At 44.5% G+C, this 27,624-nt stretch overlaps 1 protein-coding gene across 3 annotated transcripts in view; it reads left to right on the forward strand.

Annotated features, from left to right (window-relative positions):
* Window positions 1-12,678: 12,678 nt before the first annotated feature.
* The window catches only part of FCHSD2 (FCH and double SH3 domains 2), a 299,344-nt gene continuing 284,398 nt past the window's right edge, over window positions 12,679-27,624 (forward strand). For 2 of the 3 annotated variants that reach the window (XM_060103088.1, XM_060103089.1), the window contains exons 1-2: window positions 12,679-13,416; window positions 15,196-15,293. In XM_060103088.1, coding sequence (XP_059959071.1) covers window positions 13,396-13,416; window positions 15,196-15,293 — 119 coding nt within the window. In that variant the 5' untranslated portion in view covers window positions 12,679-13,395. The remainder of the gene's footprint in view (window positions 13,417-15,195; window positions 15,294-27,624) is intronic. The other variant, XM_060103087.1, reaches the window with a different exon arrangement.

The raw sequence follows: 27,624 nt of genomic DNA on the forward strand, positions 1-27,624 counted from the left end.
GGGAGGATATTAAGTTAGCAAGCTGTTGTCTTCCTTCTGGAGTCACATGTGGGTTAAGTGTGAGCTGGTGAAGACTGATAAAGAGCTGTGAGAATATATTTCCAAACCCCATCTTTGGGCCTGGATTTTCCTCTGCTAAGGGAAGGCTGCAGAAACCGGACCCTAGACATAAAAGACCCCTGGATATCCCAAAGATGTTTCTCAAGCCCTTGATCTGAGTCTATTTACTCGTATTTTTACACATTAATTTTACACCCTTGGCGATCTGGGTGTCAACAGTTTAAAGGTTAATTGGCAGCCATGGTGGGGTGAGGTTGCTGTTACAAGCAGGTGTCAGGCAGGCTGGCACTCACCAAGGCAGCAGAGAGAAGCAGCAGGGAGATAGAAAAACAAAACAATATTACACAGGCAAAAGCGCTTAAGAGCAACACAGGTTGGGATCATTTAGTTAAGGTCAGGCGTCCCTGAAATAAATGCCCCTTGATACATCACTGCTTCTGTTCTGGGAAAATCCCTTTCTGGACCTCAGTCTCCCCCACCTGTAAAATGAACAGGTTCCATGAAGGGCTCTGCGTGTTTATGATTCTGCAGGAGTTCCCTCATGTGAAGCCTTTCACTTCACAACTATACAGGTCAAATGAGGTCAAGACTCCAGTCTCCAGGGGTTTTGGGTAATCAGGCTTTCCCGCCACAAATCCCCAAGGGTGGAGACTGTCCTTAGGGGGAGTCCACCACCAAAGCTGTCTGGGCTGAACTCCCAAGAAGAAACAAAACTCCCCAGGTACTGGCACAGAGCCTGTGGCCCATCGTCGGCTTGCTGCCTACGGAAGGGGTGAAAAGGAAGCCTGGCTCTGAGTGAAACGGAAGTGCCTAAGGTCTGACAGTTGCTCTCAGCATTCTGCAGCCAGGAGGGAAGTAAAACTGTCTGGGCATCTGGCAGCTTTCATCCTGAAAGCCCATGGGACAGCAACAGGTGAGGCCTGGTGTAGGTGTGCTCCCTGGTCCAGAGCCCTGGCCCATGCAGGCTAGCGGGGAGGTGGGAGGGGGAGGTCCCTGGAGAACAGAGAGATATTCACAGCCTAGTGGGAGATATTTACAAAATCATGGGTTAATCGTGATTATCAATGTACATATGGGTGCTGAAAAACTGTCAACAGAGAGCACCTAATCCAGCCTGGGGCTCAGGGAGACCTCCAGAGCAGGTTAAGTAACCTGCCCAAGGTCATATAGCTAATAAGCTGTCCAGCTGGGCCAGAGACTTGAAAGGAAGGGGAGTTCAGAAAAAGGCATAACTAAATAGTAGTCTAGTCAGCTTGTGCTTAGTACTGCCATCAAGGTCTGAACAAGGCTATGGAGACCCAGAGGCATAAGGATTAATTCTGACCTGGGGGAAGAAGGAAGGTTTTCTAGAAGCAGGGGTTTTGAGCTGGGGTTTGAAGGATGAATATGAGTTTATCAGGCAGAGAAGAGGAGGAAAGGCTGAAGACAAAGGGAAGAGCATATATATGTTGTGTTTGGAACAAAGACACCTAAAATGGTGAGGTTGAGAGATGAAGTCAGGTGGTCCAGCAGGAGTCATGCGGTGAAGGGCCTAGAAGGTCACGTTAAGAAGCCTGGGCTTCATTTGGAGGGTGGGGGGAGCCAGAGAAGCGTCTTGAGCAGGGGAGTGCATGGTCAAAGTAGCATATTAGAAGGCTCGCTCTAGATGCTTAGGAGGGCAGAGGATAGGAGAGACAGGTTGGGGGAGAGGCAGGAATGTTGGCAGGGAGGCAGTGACAGAGGAATGAGGGTAACTAGGTCGGTGTCAGGCCCAACCCCTGGTGAGGAATTGAAACTTTTTAGGAGCCTATAGAGGTGTGGAGGAAATGAGAATTGAAACCTGAGCCCTGCTATGGCTGCGGTCTGGGCAGGTGCCGTTAGCAAGGGAAGTGAAAGAGTTGGGGTGACTGGCCGTCCAATCCTGAGGGAGGTGAGAGAGCTTGGGAGGGAACGTAGGAGGCCTGTCCTCAGGCGGGAACCCTGTTCCAGGTTAGGGCAGCATCAGGCGCCATGTCCCGGGAGGCTGAGGGGCACCTGCCACTGACCACTGTGTGGCCCACCAAGTCCCTGCCCCTCAGGGATCTCATTTCCTTCTGCCAAGCCTTTGCTCAAATCTCTCTTGAGATAAGCTTTTCCTCCCTTTCCTCCCTGACTTTCCAGCACCCTGTGATTCCCAGCCCTCCAGGGGACCTTCTCTGAGCAGAGCAGGTTCCTGACCTCCCACCCTGCCTGAGTGGTGGCATAGCCATGCCCTGCCTTGAGGCATGTCTTGTTCTGTGGTCTTGGTTCACCGTTCTAGTCACTGTTGCCTTGCTGCAGGTGCCCCTGTCCCATCTGACCCTTCCCACAAGAGTACATTTAGGAGTGATGGTCAGAATCAGACCCTGGGGCCCTCAAAGAAGCCACATTGCACATGTCTGCCCTAGAGCAGGTGAATGGGAGGGCTGTTCCTGGGTCAGGCTGGTTGGGTCTTTGTTCTGAGGAAAGTCTTGACCTGACTGAGCCAAATAGGCAGATCTAGGTGGAGGGTCCCATATTTTTTTGGTAGTCTATTTCATTTTTTTAAAACTGAAGTATAGCTGATGTACAATATTATATGTTACAGGTATACAATATAGTGATTCACAATTTTTAAAGGTTATACTCCATTTATAGTTATTATAAAATATTGGCTATAGTCCATCCTTATAGCTTATTTTATACATAATAGTTTGTATCTCTTACTCCTTATCCCTATATAGCTCCTCCCCATGCCCTCTCCCCACTGGTAACCACTAGTTTGTTCTCTACGTATGTGACTCCGTTCCTTTTTTGTTATTTTTACCCGTTTGTTATACTTTTTAGATTCCACGTATAAGTGATGTCATACAGTCATTGTCTTTCTCTGTACGACTTATTTCACTCAGCATAATACTGGAGGGTCCTGTATTAGTCAGGAGGCCAGCAGGAAGCAATTCACCTGTAACGGTTCAAATGAAGAGACAATGAAGGGACTGCTGTACTGAGGTGTGGCCACGGTTAAGGGAACAAACAAAAGATGGTGAGGCACCCACCCAGAGACTAGGGCTGAAAGGAGGGGCAGGAATCACATCACCAGAGCCCGATGAGAGGTAGGGCTGCCTGGCAGAAATGGGATCAAGGAGGGAGTGGGGAAGGAGCAGAGGGAGAAATAGCCCAACCGCTCTCTCCTCTCATCCTCCAGTCTCCTGTCGTTTCTTTGTCCAAACCCAAGTGGAAGCCAGTTGGCAAGGGGGCCTTGTGATGCAACCCACAGGGATCAATCTCCTGCAGGGCTGAGGGTCTGGGTTGAGGTGCAAATAGAGAATAATAAGCCCCAGATATGCCTGAAAAATCGTCACCCAGATGCAATATCTGGAAGACAGATATTCATTGGCCTTGACCCAGTCATTTCTCTGTGATCAGTGCTGGGTTGGAGGTTTTTCTTACTGCCCCAGAGAGAAAAGACCAAACTTCACCTTTACATTCATATTGCTACCATCTAGAAAGCACTGTCTGGTGACCTAGAGAATGACAGAGCCACAGGGGTCTCAAGGGTAACCATCCCAGCCTACACAGTGCCTGAGGCTCAGAGAAAGTGAGAGCTGCGCCTGGGGTCACAGGGCCAATGTGAGAAAAGCAGTATCCAGATTATGTAGTTAAGACCACATAACTAGAAAGCAGCAGAGCCAAAATTCAAACTGGTTAGTCTGACATAGAGCTTGACCCAGGCTCTTAACAGAGGCCCCAAGATGAGTGCCCAATATACAGGGAGGAAAGGCAGCCCAAGGTGCCTTGTCCTTCAGACCCACCCAGCCTCTCCTTGTGGTCCATGCACTCATAAGCCTCCTCCTGGGTGGAATAGCAGTGAAGTCACTAGCCCAGTGCAGCGTGTGAGAACAGAGGGCTCAACATAAACAGACGATAGGCCTGAGTAGGCCCTCAGGCACACCCTCCCTTAGGGTGCTGTACTGGGCCTTCTATTCTGTTACCTGGCTGCCCATACTTAATGTTCCACTTCTGGTAAACCTCGTGGTCTTCAGGCCTTCAAATCCATCCATCTAGGATGCCTTGTCTTAGGTGCTGGGGATACAGTGACAAATAAGATCTTCTCCCAGAGATATATGGGGATGGGGAGCACTGATAGGAAGGGTGAGACAGGCAATACACATGCCTATTATAGAGTGTGTCAAACACCAGAAAGGGATATCAGTTTTCAAAATTTAAAGCAAACATCAAAGTGGGACGTCCACAAAAGGCCATAGTTCACCTTCGCAGGCTCATTTCCCAGGATTCACTATTCAAGCTCTTCCTAAACATGGCTCAGGCCCATCCAGTCTGCAGTTTTTGCTCTTTCTCACTGTTCCTTTCCTGGGAGTGTCCACCTCCCATGCTTCAAGGCCCACTTCCGGTGCAGCCTTCCAGTTTCCCTCTTTTAGACAGAGGCAGCTTCTGCACCTGGAAGTACCATAGCACTTTGATTCTGTGCTTTGGAATTTCTTACTCAGGCTCAAACAATAGTGAAGCAATTCTAGATCTTTTTTCTCCATCTATAGCTCCTGTTTTGTTTTTTTTTTAACATCTTTATTGGAGTATAATTGCTTTACGATGGTGTGTTGGTTTCTGCTTTATAACAAAGTGAATCAGTTATACATATACATATGTTCCCATATCTCTTCCCTCTTGCATCTCCCTCCCTCCCACCCTCCCTATCCCACCCCTCTAGGTGGTCACAATATAGCTCCTGTTTATTTATTTATTTATTTATTTATTTATTTATTGGCTGCACAGGCTTTCTCTAGTTGCAGTGAGCGGGGGCTACTCTTCATTGCAGTGCACGGGCTTCTCATTGCGGTGGCTTCTCTTTGTGGCAGAGAATGGGCTCTAGGCTCGCGGGCTTCAGTAGTTGTGGCACGCAGGCTCAGTAGCTGTGGCTTGCGGGCTCTAGGCTCAAGGGCTTCAGTAGTTGTGGCACGTGGGCTCAGTAGGTGTGGCTCACCAGCTCCAGAGCACAGGCTCAGTAGTTCTGGTGCATGGGCTTAGTTGCTCTGAGGCATGTGGGATCTTCCCGGACCAGGGCTTGAACCCGTGTCCCCTGCATTGGCAGGTGGATTCTTAACCACTGCACCACTAGGGAACTCCTATAGCTCCTGTTAATTCAATTTTTCATTCTCCCCTCCTTGAATACTACAGGTGCAGTAACCATTTGCTCAATGAAAGTTTGGCAGCCCAGTTCTCAAGAGGAGGGGCTGGGTGAGTCCAGAAACTATGACAGAGTGGTTAACCATCTGGACACTGGAGTTCCAATCCTGCTTCTAATTGTGTGATCATGGGGAAGTTACTTAACCTCTCTGAGCCTCAGTTTCCCCATCCTGAAAGACAGGATAATTGGTGTTGTGAGAATCAATGCGTTAACATAGTCAAAAACCTCAGAGCTGTGCCTGGTACTCCATAAGCATGTAAGAAATGTTAGCTATTATTATTACAGCTGTCATTAGGAGCTAGGGGTGTGAGCTTGTAAACAACTCCTCACACCTAAGCAAAGCTTGTGCAGATACACACAGTGACTCAACACACAGTCACATTTGGAGATTGGGCTGAGTGGGTAACTGTAACCCTATTTTAGAGATGAGCAGAGGCTCAGAGAAGGTAGGGGCATGCATTCATGTAACAAATATTTATGGGCAATTTCCACATGTCAGGCACTGCCTCTCTTCCCACATGAAGATTACTGAACCCTCAGAGGAGGGGATGAAGGTACTGTGTTTTAAATAGGTACCCCTAGGTGATTCTCAGCTCAGGCAAGTCTCGGAAAATGCTTGGATTCTAGGATACTAGGACAAGCATCTTGCCACATTCCAAATTTGGAACTGAGTTTTATAGGAAATACCACTTTCTGGTGGCAGATTTGCATATCAGATAACAGCACAGACCCTGGAGCCTGATTAATTGGGTACAAATCTTAGTTTGCTTTACCCTTAGCAAGCGTAGGGTAAAATGGGGCTAATAATATTACCTACTCCAAAGTTGTTGTGAGAATTAAATTAATTATTTATGTGAAGTGTTGACACATAGTAGCTATTATAAAGTATAGGCTATTATTATTATTACTGTGCCCAGTGTAGACAAGCATCAGAGAGAAGGCAGGGGTGGTGGATTTAATGCTTCTTATCCCAGGATTGGCTCTGCCTACAGTGTTGGCAGTGTCTGTCTCTTCAAGGGGACTCACCACCTGCTCCCTTCCGCTGGAAGAGCTTTCCTGAGCCAGGGAATTTCCTCCCATAGCAGGTGATAGCAGCTCCCAGCATTCTGATGCCATGCGCTCTGCCTGCAGCAGCATGGCAAGAATTAGATCCCATGTTGGGGCCAAGGCTGGACTGTGCAGACAGGTGGGTTTAGGGGTTGGATGTGTCCATTTAGGAGGGCTGAAAACCAGAGGAGGGGGAGTACAGGTCCTGAGGAAGCTTCTCTCCTTACACAGGGTCAACTTCTGTTGAGAGTGGTGCTGAGCTCGCCCAGGCCACAGGATGTGGTATGTGGATGGATGTGTTGCAGACAGGGGAAGGGTGGGTGCCCAGGGAGGAGGCAGAATGCCAGGGCATCTGCCAGCCCTCCAGGACACTCATTTTGGCCTACTGCCCTCCAGCAGGGAGCAGGCAAGCATGATTTGTTTTGGCATTAACTGGGCAGGCTGTGGGAAAATAAGCAACAGGCTTCCTAAGCTGAGCAGGGCCTGCTCCCTCCACAGGTCAGCGCACGGTGGTTACAGAGCTGCCACCCCCCCCATCCTGCTGTCCCTCCCTGACAACTCCAACTCCCTCCCCTGGTCTCTGCCTGACTCCCATCCCCCAGCTCAGCCTGGAGGGTCTTCTCCATGGAAGAGGCTCACAGATGGATAGCGTCCCATGCCTTCCAGGCTGGGAAGGCCCAGTGCTACAGATGAGGAAATGAAGGCTGAGGGAGGGCAGGGACTTCCCGGGTCCTCACGGTGAGTCAGGACAAAACCAGGACTGTAGCTGTGCTTAACCTCCTCCCACGGGAATTCCTCTTTTTGTGTTTTATTATTATTTTTTAAATTTGTAAACAGAACCAGAACAAAATGAAGGGAAGCTGAAGGAAAACACATGTACGCACAGAGGAAACTCACATTTGTAGGCAGTATGATTGCAGGCATTTTATATAAACATTCCCATTTAATTCCCATCACAACCCTGCAAAGCATCATTATTCCCCTTTTATGGACAAGGGAACTTGGTTTAAAAAAGGTTTCAGGACTTGGTCAAGAACCCAAAGCTTGGCAGAGGAGGAGGTGGACATCTAACCCAGGTGTGCCTGATCCCAAATCCCTGTGATGTTACCCCTCCACCCAAACCTGACTGTTTTACCCATCGGTCCTAGCTTCACAGAACTGTAATCACAGTGCAGCTCCCAGTGGGAAGCCTCGGTCAGCATCCCATGTGGGATGTATGTATCCCAGGATGAGTACATCCTTAATACATCCTTAATGTATCCCAGGATGAGTAGTCACTTGCTTACATAGCTCCCCAGCCTTTTGCAGATCATGTACCCATTATTTCATTTAAACTGCACCCACCCCCCTAGGAGGAACACAGGACAGAATTTGCAATGTGCCAAAGGTCACACTTGGCAAATGCCTGGCAAAGATAGCACTAGAACCGTGGTTTCCTGCCTCCTGATGTCAAAATCATGTGACTCTTAGCTCCTACTGTAGCCCTGGAACTGTCCCCTGACCCCCCATCCAAGCTGTAACACTCTCTGACAGGGGCACCAGCTGACCACGTAATTCCCTGCCCCAGTGCCTGCCTCTCGGGAACTCACCTCTGGCCTTAGATCCCTGCTACCCGACTCTCCTGGGCTGCCCTGCATGACCTGGACTCACTGTTATACCTTTGGTCCATGTGTTGAGATTTGGAGTTGCTGGAGTACAGGGCTTGGGTCTCACCCTAAAGACCTGCTTACAACTGAGCCCAGAATAAGGGGCTTGTTGACGCTGGATGGAATCCAAGGTCTAGTTCTGCCACAAAGTCACTTTGTGGCCTAGGGAGAGCCTCTGCCCTCTTCTTGTGGCCACAGATCTTGAAGCCTCACTCCAGTGGGCTGTGATTCTCTGTCTGGAGATCTGACTAGTGGAGGAGACAGGCACATTCCTACAACAGGCTGACCAGAGGCCTGTGTTGAGAGATCACCTCAGGCAGAAGCAAAGGCCGGTATGTGTGTGGGGGACGGAGGTGGAGGGTGAAAGATGACTAGGGTAGAAGGGAAGTGAATGGGGGTGGGGTTCACAGGCTGCATGGTCTGCAGCATCATCCCCAGGTCGGGGTGGTGGGGCTCAGGCAGGGGACAGCTGGCATCTGGATGGGCTGACAGGTATTCCTGAGCAGCCCGTGACAATGTGAGTGGGGGATAACGACAGAGCAGGAAAGGGAGTAGAGGGGGCTTTGAATCCCAGCTGCAGGAAGGGTAAGGGGTGCCTTGGTGCAGAATGGGCAGATGGGATGGTGGCCATCTTCTCTGGAGAAAGCCTTGGATGGAGTAACAACCTGTCGCGGGTATCCTTTCTGGACCAGGGTAGGGTGAGGTGCTGTTCACATTCTAGCCACGCTCAAGTGCCGCTGCATACTTTGCCTCCCTGAGGTTTCTCCCGGGAACCCTGTGGAATTTTGGAATAGCTTGTCTTCCAGTGCCCACTCTTATATCTGCTCCAGGCCAACTTTGAGTCCTGGCTCTGACTTAAACTTAGAATCACATTACTTCCAGGAGACTTCATAGCACCATGCATGCTGGAGGGAGACCATAGCTTCAGAGCCAGAGGTAGCCAGGGGCCAGGCCTGGCTCTCCTGGCCCAGCTGTGTGACCTTGGGTAGGTCATTTCACTTCTGGGCCTCAGTTTGTGAAATCTGTGAAATGGGTCATATGTACCATTAGGGGTTGTTGTGAGGGTGTAGAAACAGTGTAAATAACACACCACGCTTGAAACGTGGAAGAGGTGAAATAAATGGCAGCTGTTATCAACCCTTCCCAGGGTGAGAATCCCATCTGTGGCCTCCGTGATGGAAGGGAGCCAGCACCTGCTTGCACAGACCCAGGGATGGGGTAGCTCACCCCCTCCAGGGGCAGCTCTGCCTGGAAAACCTCCTTCCTTAGATGCAGCTGAGACCTCTTTCAGTTCGGTCTCTGGGGCCACAGTGCATGCTGCTCTGTGGCCACAGGAAAGCTTTGTGGCATTTCCCCCAAAGAATCTCAAGAGATCTTCCTGATAACACAGTGCTTGCCTGCATTGAAGGAGCAAGGCTCTGGAAGTCCCCAGCCTGGTTCAAAGGGTACATTTTAGTCAGGCTTACATGTCACAGAAATCTCCTTCCCCATCCCTGTGGAGTTTGGAACATACAGATTGTATACTCCTGAGTCTCCTTTTTTCCTGGGTGAACTCTCCCAATTCCTTTGAACATTCCTCATAGAGGCGAACAGGAGAACTGGGTTCTGGTCCCAAATCCATCACTTCAGGGCAAGTCACTTATCTTCCCTGAGCCTCTGGTTCCTCATTTGTAAAATGAAGAAAACAATACTCTCTCATGGGATTACAGTGAAGATTAGCTGGAAAAGTAATATAAAAGTTTGGGGTTTGGAAAAGGCACTTGGTAAATATTAGACACATTTTAAAAGAAACCACATTTAAAACAAATTTATTTATTTATTTGGTTGCACTGGGTTGTCTTCCTTTTTTTTTTTTTTTGGCTGCATCAGGTCTCAGCTGTGGCACACGGGATCTTTGTTGAGGCATGCGAGATCTGGCCTTGGAGTGCGGGCTCTTCGTTGTGGCATGCGGGCTTCTCTCTAGCTGCAGCGTGCGGGTTTTCTCTCTCTAGTTGTGGCGCATGGGCTCTGTCGTTTGCAGCATGCGGGCTCTCTCGTTGAGGCACTCGAGCTCAGTAGTTGTGGTGCACGGGCTTGGTTGCCCTGTGGCAATGTGGGATCTCAGTTCCCTCACCAGGGATCGAACCCACATCCCCTGCATTGGATGGTGGATTCTTTACCACTGGACCACCAGGTAAGTCCCGGCACTGGGTCTTAGTTGCGGCTCCAGGGCTCCTTAGTTGCGGCACATGGGCTTCTCAGTTGTGGCATGCAAACTCTTAGTTGCAGCATGCATGTGGGATTTAGTTCCCTGACCAGGGATCAAACCCAGGCCTCCTGAATTGGGAGCACGGAGTCTTATCCACTGCCAGGGAAGTCCCACAAACACATTTTTTGAGAGAGCAGTTAACAGGTAAGCCCACTTGGTATTGCCCATTAGCTTTCTTTTCTTTATTTTTTAAAATAAATTTAATTTAATTTAATTTATTTATTATTTTTGGCTGAAGTGGGTCTTCGTTACTGCGCGCGGACTTTCTCTAGTTGCGGTGAGCAGGGGCTACTCTTCATTGTGGTGCGCGGACTTCGTATTGCGGTGGCTTCTCTTGCTGTGGAGCATGGGCTCTAGTCACGTGGGCTTCAGTAGTTGTGGCTCGCAGGCTCTAGAGCGCAGTCTCAGTAGTTGTGGCGCACGGGCTTAGTTCCTCTGCGTCATGTGGGATCTTCCCAGACCAGTGATCGAACCCATGTCTCCTGCATTGGCAGGCGGATTCTTAACCACTGCGCCACCAGAGAAGTCCTGCCCATTAGCTTTTTATAACACCTGCAAAGGAAATCATTCCAGAAAGTCAATGCCACTCCTGGTTTCAGAATAATGGCAAATCAGGTGGAGGGTACCCTCCTAAATCCACAAAATAAAGCCCCAGGGTTTGACTTCAGCTGTGAAGAACCTACTAAGTTCTAGGCTCATTCACCGACCTTACTCTGCAACTGGGGACCAAGGCCCAGAGAAGGCCCAGCAGATCAGTGATAGAGGCTGGATCCCAAGTCTCCCAACATCCAGCACCTTTATACCCCCAGTGCTCACTTCCAGTAAAGGGAGGTGAAGGGAGGATAATTTCTGGGCCAGACTAGCTGCACCCAGGACTAGGATTCAGCAAATCCTTTGTTAAGCATCTTTTGTGTGCAGGACACATCTGGGCAAGCACTGTTACCCCTTCCTGCCACTAGCCCAGTGTCATTCATGGAACGGTTAGTCTGGAACTCAGCCATGGTGAAGGCCCAGGCTGATTCTTTCTTGCTCATCCTTGTGTCCCCAGTGTCTGGCCCAAGGCTTGGCACAAAGCAGGACCTTAACAAATATTTTTTGAATAAAGGATGAATCAGAAAGCATTTATTGAGCAATATGTGCCAGGCCACATGGTAGGAGAAATTCTATTTAATACAACAAGACTGTGAGGCTGGTACTAGATCCCCATTTTTACAAGTGAGGTAATAAAGGTTGAAAGAGGTGAAATGACTAGGTCAACACCTCACAGTGAATTAGTGGTGGAATTGAGACTGGAGCCCAGCCTGGCTACCTCCAGCTGCCAGCCCCACAGCTGTCAGGGAGCCGGGCCTCCAGCCACCTGTTCCCTTGCCCCAGGCCTTACCTGATAGTAATTGAGGACTCTGATAAAGGGTGCACTTTTGAATGGCTTCAAGGAAACCAGGAATAGCAAGCCTGGTCTCCTAATTCCTATACAGATTAGTCTGACTCAGGCATAGCTCTGATTCTACCACCTTCTTATATACAAGAATCTAGGCTAACAATGTAAACAACCTAGGTTGTTCCATCTTCCCAATTTCTGGCCAAGTGGCACTGGGCAACTTATTTGGGTCTCTCCAAGCTTCACTCACCTTCCTCTTTTGCCTGACCATACTTCTGAGAATAGGTGTTTGAGACCCCAACTTCTGATAAAACTTGGTTGATCTAATTCACCCTTCACACAGCTCACACAGCCCTATGGCTCTGGAAGAGGTATTTTCATTCTTCTAAGGACCTCAAGGGAGGCTGATATCCCTACCCCAAGATGGTCTGGATAGAGGAGGAAGTTGGGGTGGGGAGAGCCGCTCAGAACATCCTCACTGGGAGATGAGGAAGCCTGAGCTCACCCAGCCAGCCAAGGGCAGGCAGAGTGGACTGGCACCAAGAGGTCCTGACTCCCATTCAAGAGCTTTCCTCTATTGCCCCTGCTGCCTCCTTTATTTTTCCTCATGATTGTCATTGGCACCTGTTTCTCTATAACCCAGAGATCCTAGTCCTGCTGTGTAACCTTCATAAGGTCTCCACTCCTCTGCCTCCCATTTGTGAAATGGGGATCCTGGCCTTAACAACCTCATGGTCCTCTAGCACGCAGTCCACACTCTTTGACTTGGACGCCCTGTAGCAGGGAACCGATTTTTTCTTTGCAGGGCGCGCGCGCGCACACACACACACACACACACACACACTCTCTCTCACTCTCTCTCTCTCTCTCTCTCTCACTCCCTCTCTCTCTCTCTCTTCCCCCGGCAGGAGGCGGGGGCGCCTTATGCGCGTGCGTCGGCGCAAAGCCCTCTCCCGCCCACGTGCGCGCCCCCAACCGGGGGCGCGCGCCGCGGCTGGCGGGAAAGCGCGCGGGAAGCCCCCAGCTGGCTCCCACTGTGGGGGAGGGACAACAGGAGGCGTTTGGAACGTGCCATTCTCGGAGAGAACGGGGGGATTTTCGTGCTGCGGTAGCATTTTTACCCCTCTCATTCGCCGACCGATCCGTTAGCTCCCCCCGTCCCCCGCCGCGATACGGAGCTCCGCGCCGCGGCCACGCTCCCTCCCTGCAGCCAGGCCTGGCCCCTCGAACCCAGCTCTGGCCTAAGCTATTCCCTCCGCCGCCGGAGCGGGGCGCTGCGCCACCCGCTGGGGCCGGAAATTCCCGCGGCCTGAGTGGAGGAACCCAAGCGGAGAGTGCGGCGCCGCCTTCCACCTCCCCCGGCCGGGCGGGGGTGTTGGGCCCAGCGAGGGCCAGGCTGCCTGAGTGGGGCGGGGTGGGGGGGCCGCGTCTGAGGAGTCGCGGAATCGGCGGCGGGTGGATAGCCGCGGCGGGCAGGGAACCGGACGACGGGGGTGCTCCTTGAGAGCCGCTCGGCGAGCTGGGAGAGCCTGCGCCCCCGCACCCGGGCCCCCGCCCCCTCGCGGTCTCCGCCTCCTTGCCTCACACACCCCCAGGGCCGCCGGAGCCCAGGCCTTCTCGGCGCTTCTCCTCCTCCTTTTCACACTCACCCTCGGACCCGGGTTGTCCTTCCATCCGCCGGCCTTGCTCCCTCCGGGGCGAGTCCTCGTTCTCAGGCTCTCCTTAAACACACACACAAGCACACGCCCGCTCGCTGGGCGGCCTTCTCCTCTTGGCCCTCCTCCTCCCCTCCTCACTTACGCTGCCGTCGGAGGAAGATTGATGTCCCTTCAGCATCATGCAGCCGCCGCCGAGGAAGGTGAGAATGGGTCTTTGAGGTTTTGGGGGGGATGCATACAAGGAACGCGGCTGGGGCGACTACTGCGCCCCCTCCCCCTTTGCGCAAGGGGCCGTGACCGCCGTCGTCTCGGGCTTGTCACTGAGTTGCTGCCGGCTCCTGGCGGGGGGCGCGCGTGTTTGGTGCCTTTGCGTCGGAGGGGCGGCCAGGGCTCGTCCCCTCCACCGCGCGGTAGACCACCCCCATCCCCAGACATTTCACAAGTTTCGGGTGTGCGTGTGTGTATGTGTGTGTGTGTGTGAGAGAGAGAGAGAGAGAGAGAGAGAGAGCGAGCGCGCATGGCAGTGCTGCTCTCTGCAAAGTGCTTTCTCGGGGCTGCACCGAGGGGAGGCGGGGGAGCCCCTGCAGCTTGCAGAGCCTTTTGCTTGTGTGATTGTTTAGTCTGCACCAGGTTTGAGCCCTCCGCCCGTTTGTCGCCACCCTCCCCCATTGGCAAATTTACAGGGAATTTGTTTCCAGTCTAGCCTTAATGTTTGGCCCGCTTTTCCCACGGGGCGACCGAAGAGAAGTCGCAATAGTCACCCCCACCCCAAGGGAAAACAAGAAATTAAGCATTGAGCGGTCCTGTCTTTCTTTTCCCCATTCTTGCCCCGCCCCTCCGACTAGGGGGCGAGGAAGGTGGTGGTTCTGTCCCCAGGAGAGAGAGAACCGGGCCGTGCTTGGCGTGTGAGCCGTGATCTAGGCTTCGGGTGGGAGTGACGGAGTGACGGGTGCTCCGGGCTTGTCAGCAGCTTCCCCGCTTCGCCCTTCCAGAACTGTTTCAATGTCCTCCTTTCAGTTTTCCCAGGGACTGAGGCTGTGTCCTTGTCTTTTCAATCCTGCAGATGGTTACTGAGTGTCTCCTCTGGGTGGAGGAGGCTGTTCTATCCTCCCCTTGTGGGCAAACATTTGCTGAATGCCTAACTCATTCGTGTCTGCTCCCTCTTTTTTCTCTTTCTTAACCCGGGCTCTCCGGTTAAGTGAGTCTTTTTCTTTCACACACATACACTTACCCCTCCGGTGGCCCTGCTTCGGCGATGGGGGTTCCAGGCCCACTGTAACCTGGATCCCGGCCTGGCGGGCGACGCACTGGCCGGTTTGCATATACTGTTCTAGCTGTTTGAAGTGGAAACGCCACGGCGACCGGCTTGCTGTGGTGGCTTAAAAGCACTGCATATGCTGGAAGGTCACTTTTGCTTTCTCCTTTGTGAGAAAGAGATTGTGATTTGATGTGCTGTCCAGCAAGTCGAGGGCATCATCCTGAGAGTGTGCTTCTCGTAGCCATTATGGAATAATTTATGTAGTTGATTCATGCATATAATTTCATGATTGTGTAAGTTTCGGTCATGAGATATTAGGCATTCTTATGCCCACTTCTCCCATCTACACTCTGCTCACCTCTCCTGATGTTTTAATGTCTTTGTATCCTTTTTGGAAGAAATAGAAGACAGACTTTTTTAAAGACCTGGATATGTATTGAGCTTGTACATGAAATGAAATGACTGGCAGTTTATTTTGCACCTCTTTAATCTGTAATTTTTATACTCGTGTACTTTCATTTAGCCTCTGCTTCAGGTTGTTTTAGCTAGTTTTTTCATTAATTATCTGCAGTAAACAAAATTATGTGGCTAATAATGGGTTTATGGTCCTCAGGGGAGAGGCAAGTAAGAGTTATATATTCTGACAAGTATTTCGTATTTTAAGTAATTTTTTTGTTGTTAAAGTTGCAGTAAGGCCTCATAAATATATGGTATATTTTAGGTGAAAGTTACACAAGAAATGAAAAACATTCAAGTTGAGCAGATGACAAAACTTCAAGCCAAACATCAAGCAGAATGTGATTTGCTTGAAGATATGAGGTAAGATTATAGTAAATAGTTTGAGAACTTCTGTAGCTCTATTTCAAACAACCTTTGCATTACCAAGCCCCAGGAACTGATGATGGAATTTCCTTTTAGATTTCCTGCTTTAAGGCTGTTAGAGCTTTGACTCAGCTAGAAATTATAACTGGAATTAACACAATACAAACTTTTTTTCCTTTAGTGGAGAAACCTATAACTTACACATACTATTATGAAAAAACAAGGTTCTTACAAATTTATCAGATTATAATCACTGAAATAGAAATTCTTATTTAAATAATTTTTCTGCTAAATTGACCTTTCTACATTTATTGACCTTAATGATTTCACGTGGAATTTTAAACTGACACATGGTTAATGGTTAATATCTGGGGGTGAGCCAGTTAATCTCAGATGATTATTAGAACATGATAAATATAACTTTGTCTTTGAACATTAAATTTAGTGGGAAATGTGTTTATCACATTTTATCATTAAAGTTACTTATATCCCTATTCAAGATAACTTTGAATTAAAAAGATAAGACATTTTGCCAGCCTTGTGAAAGTCAATGTCTTTCTTTATAGAGGTAATCATGACTCATTTTATTGAAAGAAACGCCACTGTTTTAACAATCATATAATACAAACTGACAGTTCAACAAATTTTTGTAAAGGAAAATGATTTGCATGTTGAAACAGAGTCGCTGCAATTATTTCCCTTTACTAATACATTTATTAACTTGGAATCGGGTCTGTAAGCCTCATCAGTTACTTATTTTTTCCTGTGGTGCACAGCCTTATGTTGGTTTCCTGAAAAATATTAACTATATGTTATTATAATAAAATTATATGTGTTTGTATAGCTGAATTGTTCGTAGCCCAAAGATTTTTACTTAGAGTTCCTTCCCCCCCAATATTTAATTTAGATACTAAATTAAATTAATATTTCCACTGTTTACGGATCTTTTCAGGGTTTCTAACTAAGGCATATTACTTTAGACTCATCCAAACTTGGATGCACCAACATCATTGTTTTCTGACTGAAAACTACTCTATTTTTTTTAACTTTTTATTTTATATTGGCGTATAGGTGATTAACAGTGTTGTGTTAGTTTCAGGTGAAAACTACTCTATTTTAATTCTGTATTTGTTTCTTTGTTTTTCTTGTGGACACAGGGAAATTTTTAGACTTAAATAATTCCTGTGCAAGACACCTGAAACTTTTCATATGGTTACGAATTAAGCTTTTAACATCTATTAAGTGAACGAAGGTATTTATATTTTAGTAGTTTAGGAAGGCAAAATTCGTTTGTAAGTAAAGATCCTCTGTGGGGTATGGATAGTCAGTAGTCATTAAGTCCTTTTGATTATATTCAAAAGACCTCTTGTTTGCATATTCTTTATTTCCCCTGTTGCTTGTACCTTGACTTATGGTCAGCTATATGGACACGTCACTGCTAAGTTGATGTAGATTGCTGCTCCTGTTGCTACTGTTTAGTTGTTTGTATTATTTCTGACTTCATCACATTTCACTAGCGTTGTTGTGGTAATATCCTAATTATTACTGTAGTGTTCTCATATCTTCCACCTCCCAATCTCTCCTTTTAAATCTGTTTTCCATGTTGTTACCAGTTAACTTTCTAATAATTGTTTATTTATTTATTTTCTTTAAAAAATTAATTATTATTATTATTATTTTGGGCTGCGTTGGGTCTTTTTTGCTGCGCATGGGCTTTCTCTAGTTGTGGCGAGCAGGGGCTACTCTTTGCGGTGCACGGGCTTCTCATTGTGGTGGCTTCTCTTGTTGTGGAGCACGGGCTCTAGGCACATGGGCTTCAGTAGTTGTGGCATGTGGGCTCAGTAGTTGTGGCTCACGGGCTCTAGAGCTCAGGCTCAGTAGTTGTGGCGCATGGGCTTAGTTGCTCCATGGCATGTGGGATCTTCCTGGACCAGAGCTTAAACGTGTCCCCTGCACTGGCAGTCAGATTCTTTTTTTTTTTTTTTTTAACATCTTTATTAGAGTATAATTGCTTTACGATGGTGTGCCAGTTTCTGCTTTATAACATAGTGAATCAGTTATACATATGCATATGTCCCCATATCACTTCCCTCTTGCATCTCTCTCCCTCCCACCTGGCAGGCAGATTCTTAACCACTGCACCACCAGGGAAGTCCCTCTAATAACATCGTTTATTACATATCAGGTTCTCTGTGGTCTTCTGGATAAAGACCAAGCACTTTGTTATAGCACATGTGGCCCTTTGCAACCTAGGTACAAGCTACAAGCTTCATTTCCTGGCTTAGTTATTTCCATTTCATGCCCATGCATATCCTTTCTCCTTATTCCCCCTGCCCTGGCCACTTAGGACCTCTGGTTATCTAATTGTGTTCTCGACATTCATGCCTTTGTGCCCTCCTAATTTTCACCTGGCAAATTCTGGTTACCACTAAGTTTGCAAGTTTGATCTTCTCTGTGATCTCAAAGAATTTTGATTTTGTACATGCTTCTGGCTTCCCCTCATGTGAATTCCTTGAAGTCAGAGGCTAAGTCTTATTCATTTTTGTATATTTGTACCCTTTGTAAACAGCTAGCAGAATTGTTAAATGAATGTAACTGGTTATATTTAAATACAGCTTATTTGTGTTTAAGTGAGATATTTTATAAGCTCTGTTTGTAGGGGGCTGTAGTGGTGTCTGTTGAGCTTGTGTTTTAATTTGATTCATGTAAGCACTTTAAAAGGTACTGTGGCTATTTGATGTAGAATATGTCTGTATTTATATATAATACATAAATACAGAGACTGTTGGTGCTCCAAGGATTCATGGATTCTTTATTATTTTAAAGGAGTCAGTGTGTTTTTCTTTGTATTAAATAAATGGGATGAATCCCTTCATTCCTATATAGTTGTGAGCAGAATACTGTATTACCTCCTAAAATATGAGTTTAGGTTTCTGATTTGCTTTTTTTCCCCCCAATGGTAATACAGAATTGGAAATTGAAGATTTTCTGTTTTCAATATTCATAACTTTAATTGCTTGAGGAGGAAGTGGTCTGGCTTTGTTGATTTGTCTTAGCAAGTGGAATGACCTTTTAAAAAATTCATTAGAAATCTCTGAACTTGGATTTTTATATGTATTATGCTGTAAAGGATCTTGCCTGCTTTTCCTTTTTTGAGGCTCTCACCACCTTCCTCCCCAAAATCCCACAAATAGCTCTCCTTCTCACTGATGCACCCCCCCACCAGTGTTATGCTCAATTTAAATTAGTATGAATTCACCCCTCAAAGTGCAAATACCTTTTATTCTTGACATAAAGAAGTAAGTAAGCAGAAATTTTTTGACTTTAAAAAAAGTTAAAAAAAAAAAAAGACCACAACACATTAAGCTGTAAATAGGAAAATTTTATTCTGGGTTATGGCTAGTTCCCACTCCCCTCCGCCCTTCTCATCTTTTGGAATTTTGAAAGGAGATCAATTATGATATAGTTTTTTTCCTTTGCTCTCTTCCCTTTCTTCAGTTCATCTGAGTTCCAGGGGTGCATGTAGAAGCTGGTGTGTTGGAGTAAAGTATGAGAAGGAAAGATAACCCATTTGTTGTTAATCAGGGACATTCCATGCTTTGGGGAGATTTTTATACTGAAGTGTTTCCTGTTGACTTTTGCTGTCAGCAGTAGACTAGCATACTTTACTTTCTTTTCAGTTTATTATTTTTTACTCTCTCTTTGCTTTCTAGGGCCACTTATAAATAAGTTTCTAAATACTACAGCCTATGTGTTGTTTATTAATATAATGTATTTCTTGTTTATTCTTATGATGTGCTAACTCGAGTCAGTAAAGAAAGTTCTTTGCAGGGATGCAGAATATAAAGAATTACCTTCTTAACAGACATTTTTAGGTCATTATATAATATTGAAAAGTTACAGAATTTTAGAGTCAGGTGGATACTGTGATGTTTGCTGATTTTATAGATGAAATGGAAACTGAGACACTTGATAGGAAGTGAATCAGATTGAGGTGGACTCTTCAGTTATTTCTCCTAATTTCTAGGCTAGTGTACTTTAGCCTGTATCTGTGTTTCCCAAGCTTTTAACCAAGGAACTCATCATGGCTCCCATTTTTGGAAACATTTTGCATATCAAAAAGTACATTTTTTTGTTTTATTTTTCACTTTTCATATACTGAGCTGTCAGTCAGCTTTGAGTCAGTATTTTAAAACTAGTAACATGAGTCCAGCCAAAGGCAAAGATACTTAAACTTTACCTCAGAACAGGTTGGTTTCTCACAGATGTTCTGAAAAATTTAACCTGGCTCAAGAAGCACTTGTCCTTTCTTTGCAGACATCTGGAGGTCTAGTGACCTCAAGTGAGGAATTGCTATACTACGTGTTGCCTTCTCTAAACTGTAGGTTCATGGGAGTCACTGGGGATTGGATTCTGAAGTCTGTTGATGGACGCTCTGAGACTTTTTTTCATTGTCTCAGAGACCTTTATGTCTAAAAGGGAAACTTAGAGGTAATCTGGTCTAGAGGGTTTTTTTAAAAACAGGTTTATTGAGATCTAATTCACTTGCCATACAATTATCCCATTTAAAGTTTTTCTGGTATATTCAGAGGGTTGTACAACCATCACGATACTTTAACTTTAGAACATTTTTGTCCCTCCTACGGGAAACTACCTATTAACAGTCACTTCCCATCACCTTATCCAGCCTTAAGCAATTATTACTTTCGCTCTCTGTAGAAGCAGAATCTAAATAAATGGAATCATACAATATGTGGTCTTTGGTGACTGGCTTTTACTTAGCATAATGTTTTCAACTTTCATCCATGTTATAGCATCAATAATTAATTCCTTTTTAATTGCAGAATAATATTCCACTGTATGGATATACCACATTTTATTAATCTGTTCCTCAGTTGGTGGACTTTTTTGCTATTATGAATAATGTTCCTTTGAGCAAATTTTTCTGTAGACTTATGTTTTCATTTATCTTAGGTGTATACCTAGTAGTGGAATTGTTGGGTCATATGGTAACGATATGTTTAACTTTCTGAGGAACTTTTCAAACTGTTTTCCAAAGTGGCTGTACCATTTTATATTCCTGCTAGCTATAATGTATGAAGGTTTCAGTTTCTAAACATTTTTACCAGTGTTTGTTATTGTCTGTCTTTTGATTATAGCCATTCTAGTAGGTGTGAAGTGGTATCATATTGGGGCTTTGATTTGCATTTCCCTAATAGCTTATGAAGTTGAGCATTTTTTCATGTGCTTAATGGCTATTTGCATATCTTCTTTGGAGAAATGTCTATTCAAATCCTTTGCCCTTTTTTTTTTTTTTTTTTTGCGGTACGCAGGCCTCTCACTGTTGTGGCCTCTCCCGTTGCGGAGCACAGGCTCCGGACGCGCAGGCTCAGCGGCCATGGCTCATGGGCCTAGCCGCTCTGCGGCATGTGGGATCTTCCCGGACCGGGGCACGAACCCGTGTCCGCTGCATTGGCAGACGGACTCTCAACCACTGCGCCACCAGGGAAACCCCTTTGCCCATTTTTTAATTGGGTTATTTGTCTTTTTCTTATTGAGTTGTAAATGTTCTTTAAATATTTATCTTATCAGCTATATGATTTGCAAATATATGCAGTATTTGCAATATTTTTCCCACTCTGTGGAAGAATCACCTGAGGTAATTCTTATGTGCCCTAAATTTTGAGAACCACTGAAGTGGTGAAAAGAATAAGGACTTTGAAGATAGACCAGAGATTGAAACTCAGCTCTGTCACTAATGCTGGATAATCTAGGACAAGTTACTAAGGTTCTCTGAGCCTCATGTTTCATGTATGTAAAACAAGGTTAATGCTTACCTTTTTGCTTTTCTGTAAAAGTTAAATGAGATAGATGAAATGCCAAGCATGGTAGATATTCACCATTGGTAGCTATAGGATGTTGTCTTATACAAGGTAACAAAATAAGTTATTGTGTTTTATTAATTCTAAGAAGCACATTTTTTTACATTCTTATATTTCTGAAATCCGGATACATCTTACAGTTGCTTTTGGTTGTGAAGTGTTTGTCCTTGTCTCTTCGTGCACAGACCTTGCAGAGTAGTTAGCAGCAGGCTTGGAAGAAAATCCCAGAGATAATGGTTTGAATACAAATGTTGGATCACCCAGGCTTTTGTAAAATAAATTTATTTATTTATTTATTATTTTTGGCTGCATTGGGTCTTCATTGCTGCGCACAGCTTTCTCTAGTTGCGGCGAGTGGGGCTACTCTTCGTTGTGGTGCACGGGCTTCTCATTGCAGTGGCTTCTCATTGCAGAGCTCGGGCTCTAGGCACGAGGGCTTCAGTAGTTGTGGCATGTGGGCTCAGTAGTTGTGGCTCGTGGGCCCTAGAGCACAGGCTCAGTAGCTGTGGCACACAGTTTAGTTGCTCTGCGGCATGTGGGATCTTCCTGGACCAGGGCTTGAACCTGTGTCCCCTGCATTGGAAGGTGGATTCTTAACCACTGTGCCACCAGGGAAGCCCCCCACCCGGGCTTTTGATGGCACAGAGGATGATACTCTGTGGAAAAACAGTAATGACTGATTCAAAAAAGTGATTCAGAAGAGTTTGAGCCTGAGTGCGACCAGTTATAGCACCAATTTATTTCATTTACCTTTTAAAAATTGTGCACAAGAGTAATACATGCTAAAAATCTAATTAATGGGGACTTCCCTGATGGTCCAGTGGCTAAGACTCCATGCTCCCAATGCAGGGGGCCCGGGTTTGATCCCTGGTCAGGGAACTAGATCCCACATGCCACAACTAAAGATCTCGCACACTACAACTAAAAGATCCAGCATGTCGCAATGAAGACCCAGCGCAGCCAAATAAATAAATAAATAAATATTTTTAAAAAATCTAACAAAGTTTAAAAGAGCTCTTTTAATAAGTATAAATAAAAATTGTATCAATAAGTGATAGGGTATTGTATCAATTTAAATGGCAGCCTTTTTTCTTAGTGGAACATAATGTGACTTGCAATCAGTGGAGTTTTAGATATGATGAAAATTGGAAGTAGCAGGTCAGGTGCTTTACCGTGGTCTTTTTCATTCATTCAGCAATCATTGTTTCTCAATCCAGTATTCTTTCAAATTAGAACTTGATGTAAATCATGAGAGGGAGAATTTTTTAAACAGAGCCATATGGAATTAAACTAAGGAGTAATAATGAAAGTTACCCACCACTTGGGTTAAGAACAGAAGTATTGAAGAATTTTTATGTGCACTTTTCCTTGATTTGGTCTTTTTAGCCACACCCAAGTATATACATATGAGAGATGGTGAAGATGATCTGAGTGGTAGAGTAGCTGATTACAGCTACTGGAATGAGTACCAGCTTAGAGATATACAACCTGGATACGAATCCTAGTTGTTAATCTTTATTAATTATGTGAATTTGGCCACAAGTTACCACAAGTTACTTAAACTTTAGTGAGCCTCATGTTTCTTATCTATAAAATAATGATAATTATAATACCTTATGGGGCTATTTTGATAATTAAAGTAATGCACATAAAAGCTTTCTTGCATAGTGTGTGGAACATAGTAGGTACTCAACAGATGCATGTGGACTGTAATTTTGTTAAGTAATTGAGAACATCAGTTCAGAAATTATGGTCTTTGACTTACTCATCCTGTAAAGAGTTAACCTGTGAGTCAAAAAATGTAATGAACCTCAAAGATAAACTGTTCAAGTAATACCAAAGAATTTTCTTCACTAAGTTCAGCAGGCTTAGGTACCTTCCATCTTTCTGTGTGTTGATAATGATTCTCCTTATGATTGCTGGATGGCATACACAGTTCCAAGCATGCTCTTCTCATACAACATTAGGTGGAAAAAGAGAAAGGAAGTGCAGTTTCTCCTCATGCAAAATTTCCCTCTTTACCTTCCCTCCTTTCCTTCTACTAGGGAAGACAGTTTCTACCAGAAATTATCCCAGAAGACTTTCCCTTGTATCTCATTGGCTGAGTTTGCTTCATATGCCCCTGCAGCCTAGCTGCAAAGGAGGCTGGGAATGTGATTACGTTCTTGGAGAGGTGGTCTTTGCCAGTAAGAAATAGGTATTGGTTGCAGTAATATGGCTTTTCCACGTTACTGTTGGCCCTGTTTGCCACAGGGACCCATTTCTAATTTACTCCTAGTGTTTCCCATAAAAGTGTAAAAAATGTGTTGACTTTAGATTATGAAAGATATAGCTAGAATTCCAGTTGTCCCAAGCAGATTGGGAATAAGAGACTCCTTAGAAACCATTTGTATCCCCTCCTTTCAACTGCTTTTAAGTTCAGTGTCTTAGGTCGGGAGTAGGTTTTTGTATTTACCATGGGTAATGGGCCAGTAGGCCAATGGCCTCTTAGGATTCTCCTGTTAAGAATACTGGAGTGGTTAAATATCTTGCCACTTTTGGTTTTCTGATAATTTGGGGAAATCGTGGTCTAAGGGCCCTCCAGGTAGTTTCATTTTTGCTGAACTCCTTTTACTTCTCAGGTGAAAGTGTTAATAAGTAGTAAAGCGGCTAAACTGAAAGCAGGGAAGGACAAATAAGAGCTAGAATTACTCCTAGAAATTGAGGATTGGCAATTCAGTCATGAAAGTATAGAGAATGAAGCCTTTTACCTGAGGAGGCCTGTGGTGATAAGTTGATGTTTTTCTTTGCAAATTCTTCGAATGTTCATTTGAATCCCACAGATGCTGTCTGTTTCGTTGGGGTCAGACTTCAGGAATGATCTGATGCATAAGCAGGAGTTAGTAAGTCTGGTTTGTGCTGTTGGCTCTTCAGTGACTAATTTGGGAACTAGGCACAGAAAAGCACCCCTCTAGTTTGTTCCATTGCTGCAGATATCCTGTCATGTGTTGGTCAGGACTAACTTAATAGAATCTTAGCTGATATTTTTACTTCATTTTATTGTTTCCTCACAGTATTCCTTGGTCATGCTTTAACATTCCATTTGATCTCCTTTTTGGCATTCATGTATGAGTGTCTTGTCATCCAGATGTTTTCTGTTTCGTGAACTTTGAAATAATCCCAATTCAAAAAGAAAATGTTATTTCTGGTGTTATGTAAAGTGTTACCATGTCTGTGGTCACACAGGAAACAACTGGGAATGTATATCCCTTGATTATATTTTAGTGTTATTTGTTTTCCCTCCATTGGTGGCTGGAGAAGGGGGCGAGAGGCAGAGACTTTTTATTGTATACCCTTTTTGGTAAGTTTTGGATTTGGAGCTATGTGAATATTATCTACTCTTAAAACTAAAATTAAATGATTCAGTATTGGTGACTATTTTATTGCTTGTCTGTTAAAGATAACATACTATAAGAATTTATATTAGTTGATGCTAAAATGTCATTTTTGGCTTTTAGTTAGTTTTTAGTGAAGTTATTTTCATCATTAATAGACTTTACAATTTATTTCTAATATATACCAAGTATTAAGAATACTTGATTCACAAACTTCATAAAATGATTGGTCTCAAGCTGGTTGTTGTTCAGAACTGGGGAAACAGGCTCTGTGTATTACTATGTTCTTTTTGTGTGTTATGGAATTGTTTTGTCTCCAAACAAGCAAACATATTGGGTGGTTAGATTGATGTCCAGGCTCAAATTTTATTTTAGTTAACTTTATTCAAAGGTTTTTTATCAAAGTCATCATTTAACATATTGTTTCTATGGTAAAATGTATTTTGCATTATTAGCCAACCTTCTCCATGGGGAATTCTTTGATCTGTTTTACTCTAGAGGTATTTTATATATTAGTTTTCTCAGCTATGTTGACCTAATTGAATATTTTTGGTATTCCATTTGCTTCTCTTGCATTTTTAGCTATATCTTTCTATTTTTCAAGTGGTTGTTTTAGGTGTTACACCATGCATCTTTAATCACTCATTGTATACCTTGAGTTAATATTATACCATGCTACATAAGACACTTACAACAGTCCAGTTCTAATTACTCCATCCCAGACTTTGTGCTGCATACTTTATAAACCTCATAGTACAACGTTAGTTTTGCTTTAAACACAGTTATCTTTTAAACAGATTAAGAGAAGGAAAAAAGCTTTTACATTTACCAATTTTGACTCTCTTCCCTTCTTGAGACCAATACATAGGTTTGAGTTTCCATCTGGTATCATTTCCGTTTCGGTTGAAGAACTTCCTTCAGCATTTCTAGTGCAATTCTGCTGGTGACAGTTCTCTTAGCTTTCACTTATCTGAAAGTGTCTTTATTTCACCCTCATTTTTGGAAGATAATTTTTGCTGGATATAGAATTCTGGATTGACAGTTGGTCACTCCATTATCCTCTGGCTTCATTGTTTCTGATGAGAAGTTAGTTGTTATTTATATACTTGTCTTGTCCTCTTCTATCTAATGTGCTCCTCCCCCCCCTTTCTGATAGCTTTTTTCCTCCTTTTTATTGTTTTTCTGCAGTTTGAATGTGATGTGACTAATGTAAGTACCTTTGTAATTATTTTTCTTGGGGGTTCATTTAACTTTTTGGATCCATAGGTGATGTTTTTCAACAAACCTGGGAAATTTGGGGCTATTATTTCTTCAAATATTTTTTTCTGCCCCATTCTCTCTTCATTCCTTTTTGGATTCTAGTTACACGTGTGTTAAACTGTTTGATAATAATCTGTGTTCTTCAGATTGGATAATTTTTTTAAATTAATTAATTAATTTATGGCTGCATTGGGTCTTTGTTGCTGTGCACGGGCTTTTCTCTAGTTGCGGCGAGCGGGGGCTACTCTTTGTTGCGGTGCTTTCCCCCCTGATTATCAGTCACATTTCCTGCTTATTTGCATATCTAATAATTTTTGATTATTTGGACATTGTGGGTGACACATTATAGGAAGTTTTGATTGTGTCATCTTTCTTTAATGAGTGTTGAGTTTTGGGGTTTCAACTGAAAGCCTGTGTGTCCAAGGTGTGCAGCATTATCTCCACTCTGGCTGAATTGGAATTCCAGTGTGTCCCAGCAGTGTGCAGTTTCTGGTATCTGTTCGGCTCTCAGACCTGCAGTAGTGACTCTCCTAGGCCTCATGGAGTCTCACCCTGGCTTATGTGTGGCCTAATACTCAGGCAAGGATGCTCAGGGAACCCCCATGCAGATTGCTGGGGCCACCCCTTCTCATTGTTGTCTCCTCTCTAGTACCCTGTCCTACAAATTCTAGCCTCTTCAGTAGCCCAGAACTGTGATCTCTGCATCTCAATTCAGTGAGACCATCATGCTTGGCTTAGGCTCCACTTCCCTGTGATGGAGTTGGGAAAGTGTCTCGGGCAGAAAGCTGGAGCAGATGTGGTACACACTTCCTTTGCTGCCAGTTTCATACCTAAAAATAGTAGAGTCATATATTTTGTCTAGTTCTATAGATGTTACTTGAGGAGGGCTAGTCTGGTACCAGTTACTTCATCATGGCTAGAAATGAAAGTCTACTTCTCAGATGTATTGGAAGAAGATATTTAACTGATTATGAATTTATATATGTTTAATATCTACCTAATCTAAATTAATCCTTTGCTTTTGGATATATGAATTTGGATATTCCCTATAAAAATGTGTGTACTCTGTAGCACAAAAATTTTTTAACAGCTTTATTAAGATATAATTTTTATAAAAAGGACACGCTATGTAAAAAAAAGATATAATTGATATATTATGTAATGCATTTATATAAACTGTATAATTCATTGGCTTTTGGTATATTCACAGAGTTGTGCATCTATTACCACAGTCAATTTTAGAACATTTTCATTACACTAAGAAGAACCCTGCACCCCTTAGCCATTACCCTTCCCTTTTCCCCCCATTTGCCCAGCCCTAGGCAGCCACTAATCTACTTTCTGTAGGTTTACTTGTTCTGGACATTTCATATAAACGGAATCATACAATATGTGGTCTGTTGAGACTGTCTTCTTTCACTTGGCATAAGGTTTTCAAGGTTCATCAGCATTTTCATATCTATCAGTACTTTATTCCTTTTTATTGTTTGGATATACCACTTTTTTTTTTTTTGCTTTTTACTGTAACATTTTAAAATTGAGATATAATTGACATATAACATTCTTTTCAATTTAGGTGTACAACATAAAAATTTGATATATGCATATATTGCAAATGATCGCAGTAAGTCTAGTTAACATCTATCACCACACATAGGTACAAATTTTTTCTTGTGATGAGAACTTCTAAGAACTTATACTCTCTTAGCAACTATCAAATATACAATACAGCCTTGCTAACTATAGTCACCATGCTGTACATTATATTCCCAAGACTGACTTATCTTATAACTGGAAGTATGTACCTTTTGA

The sequence above is a fragment of the Mesoplodon densirostris genome, chromosome 7 (assembly GCF_025265405.1).
Source record: "Mesoplodon densirostris isolate mMesDen1 chromosome 7, mMesDen1 primary haplotype, whole genome shotgun sequence".
In the NCBI taxonomy this organism is placed as follows: Eukaryota; Metazoa; Chordata; class Mammalia; order Artiodactyla; family Ziphiidae; genus Mesoplodon; species Mesoplodon densirostris.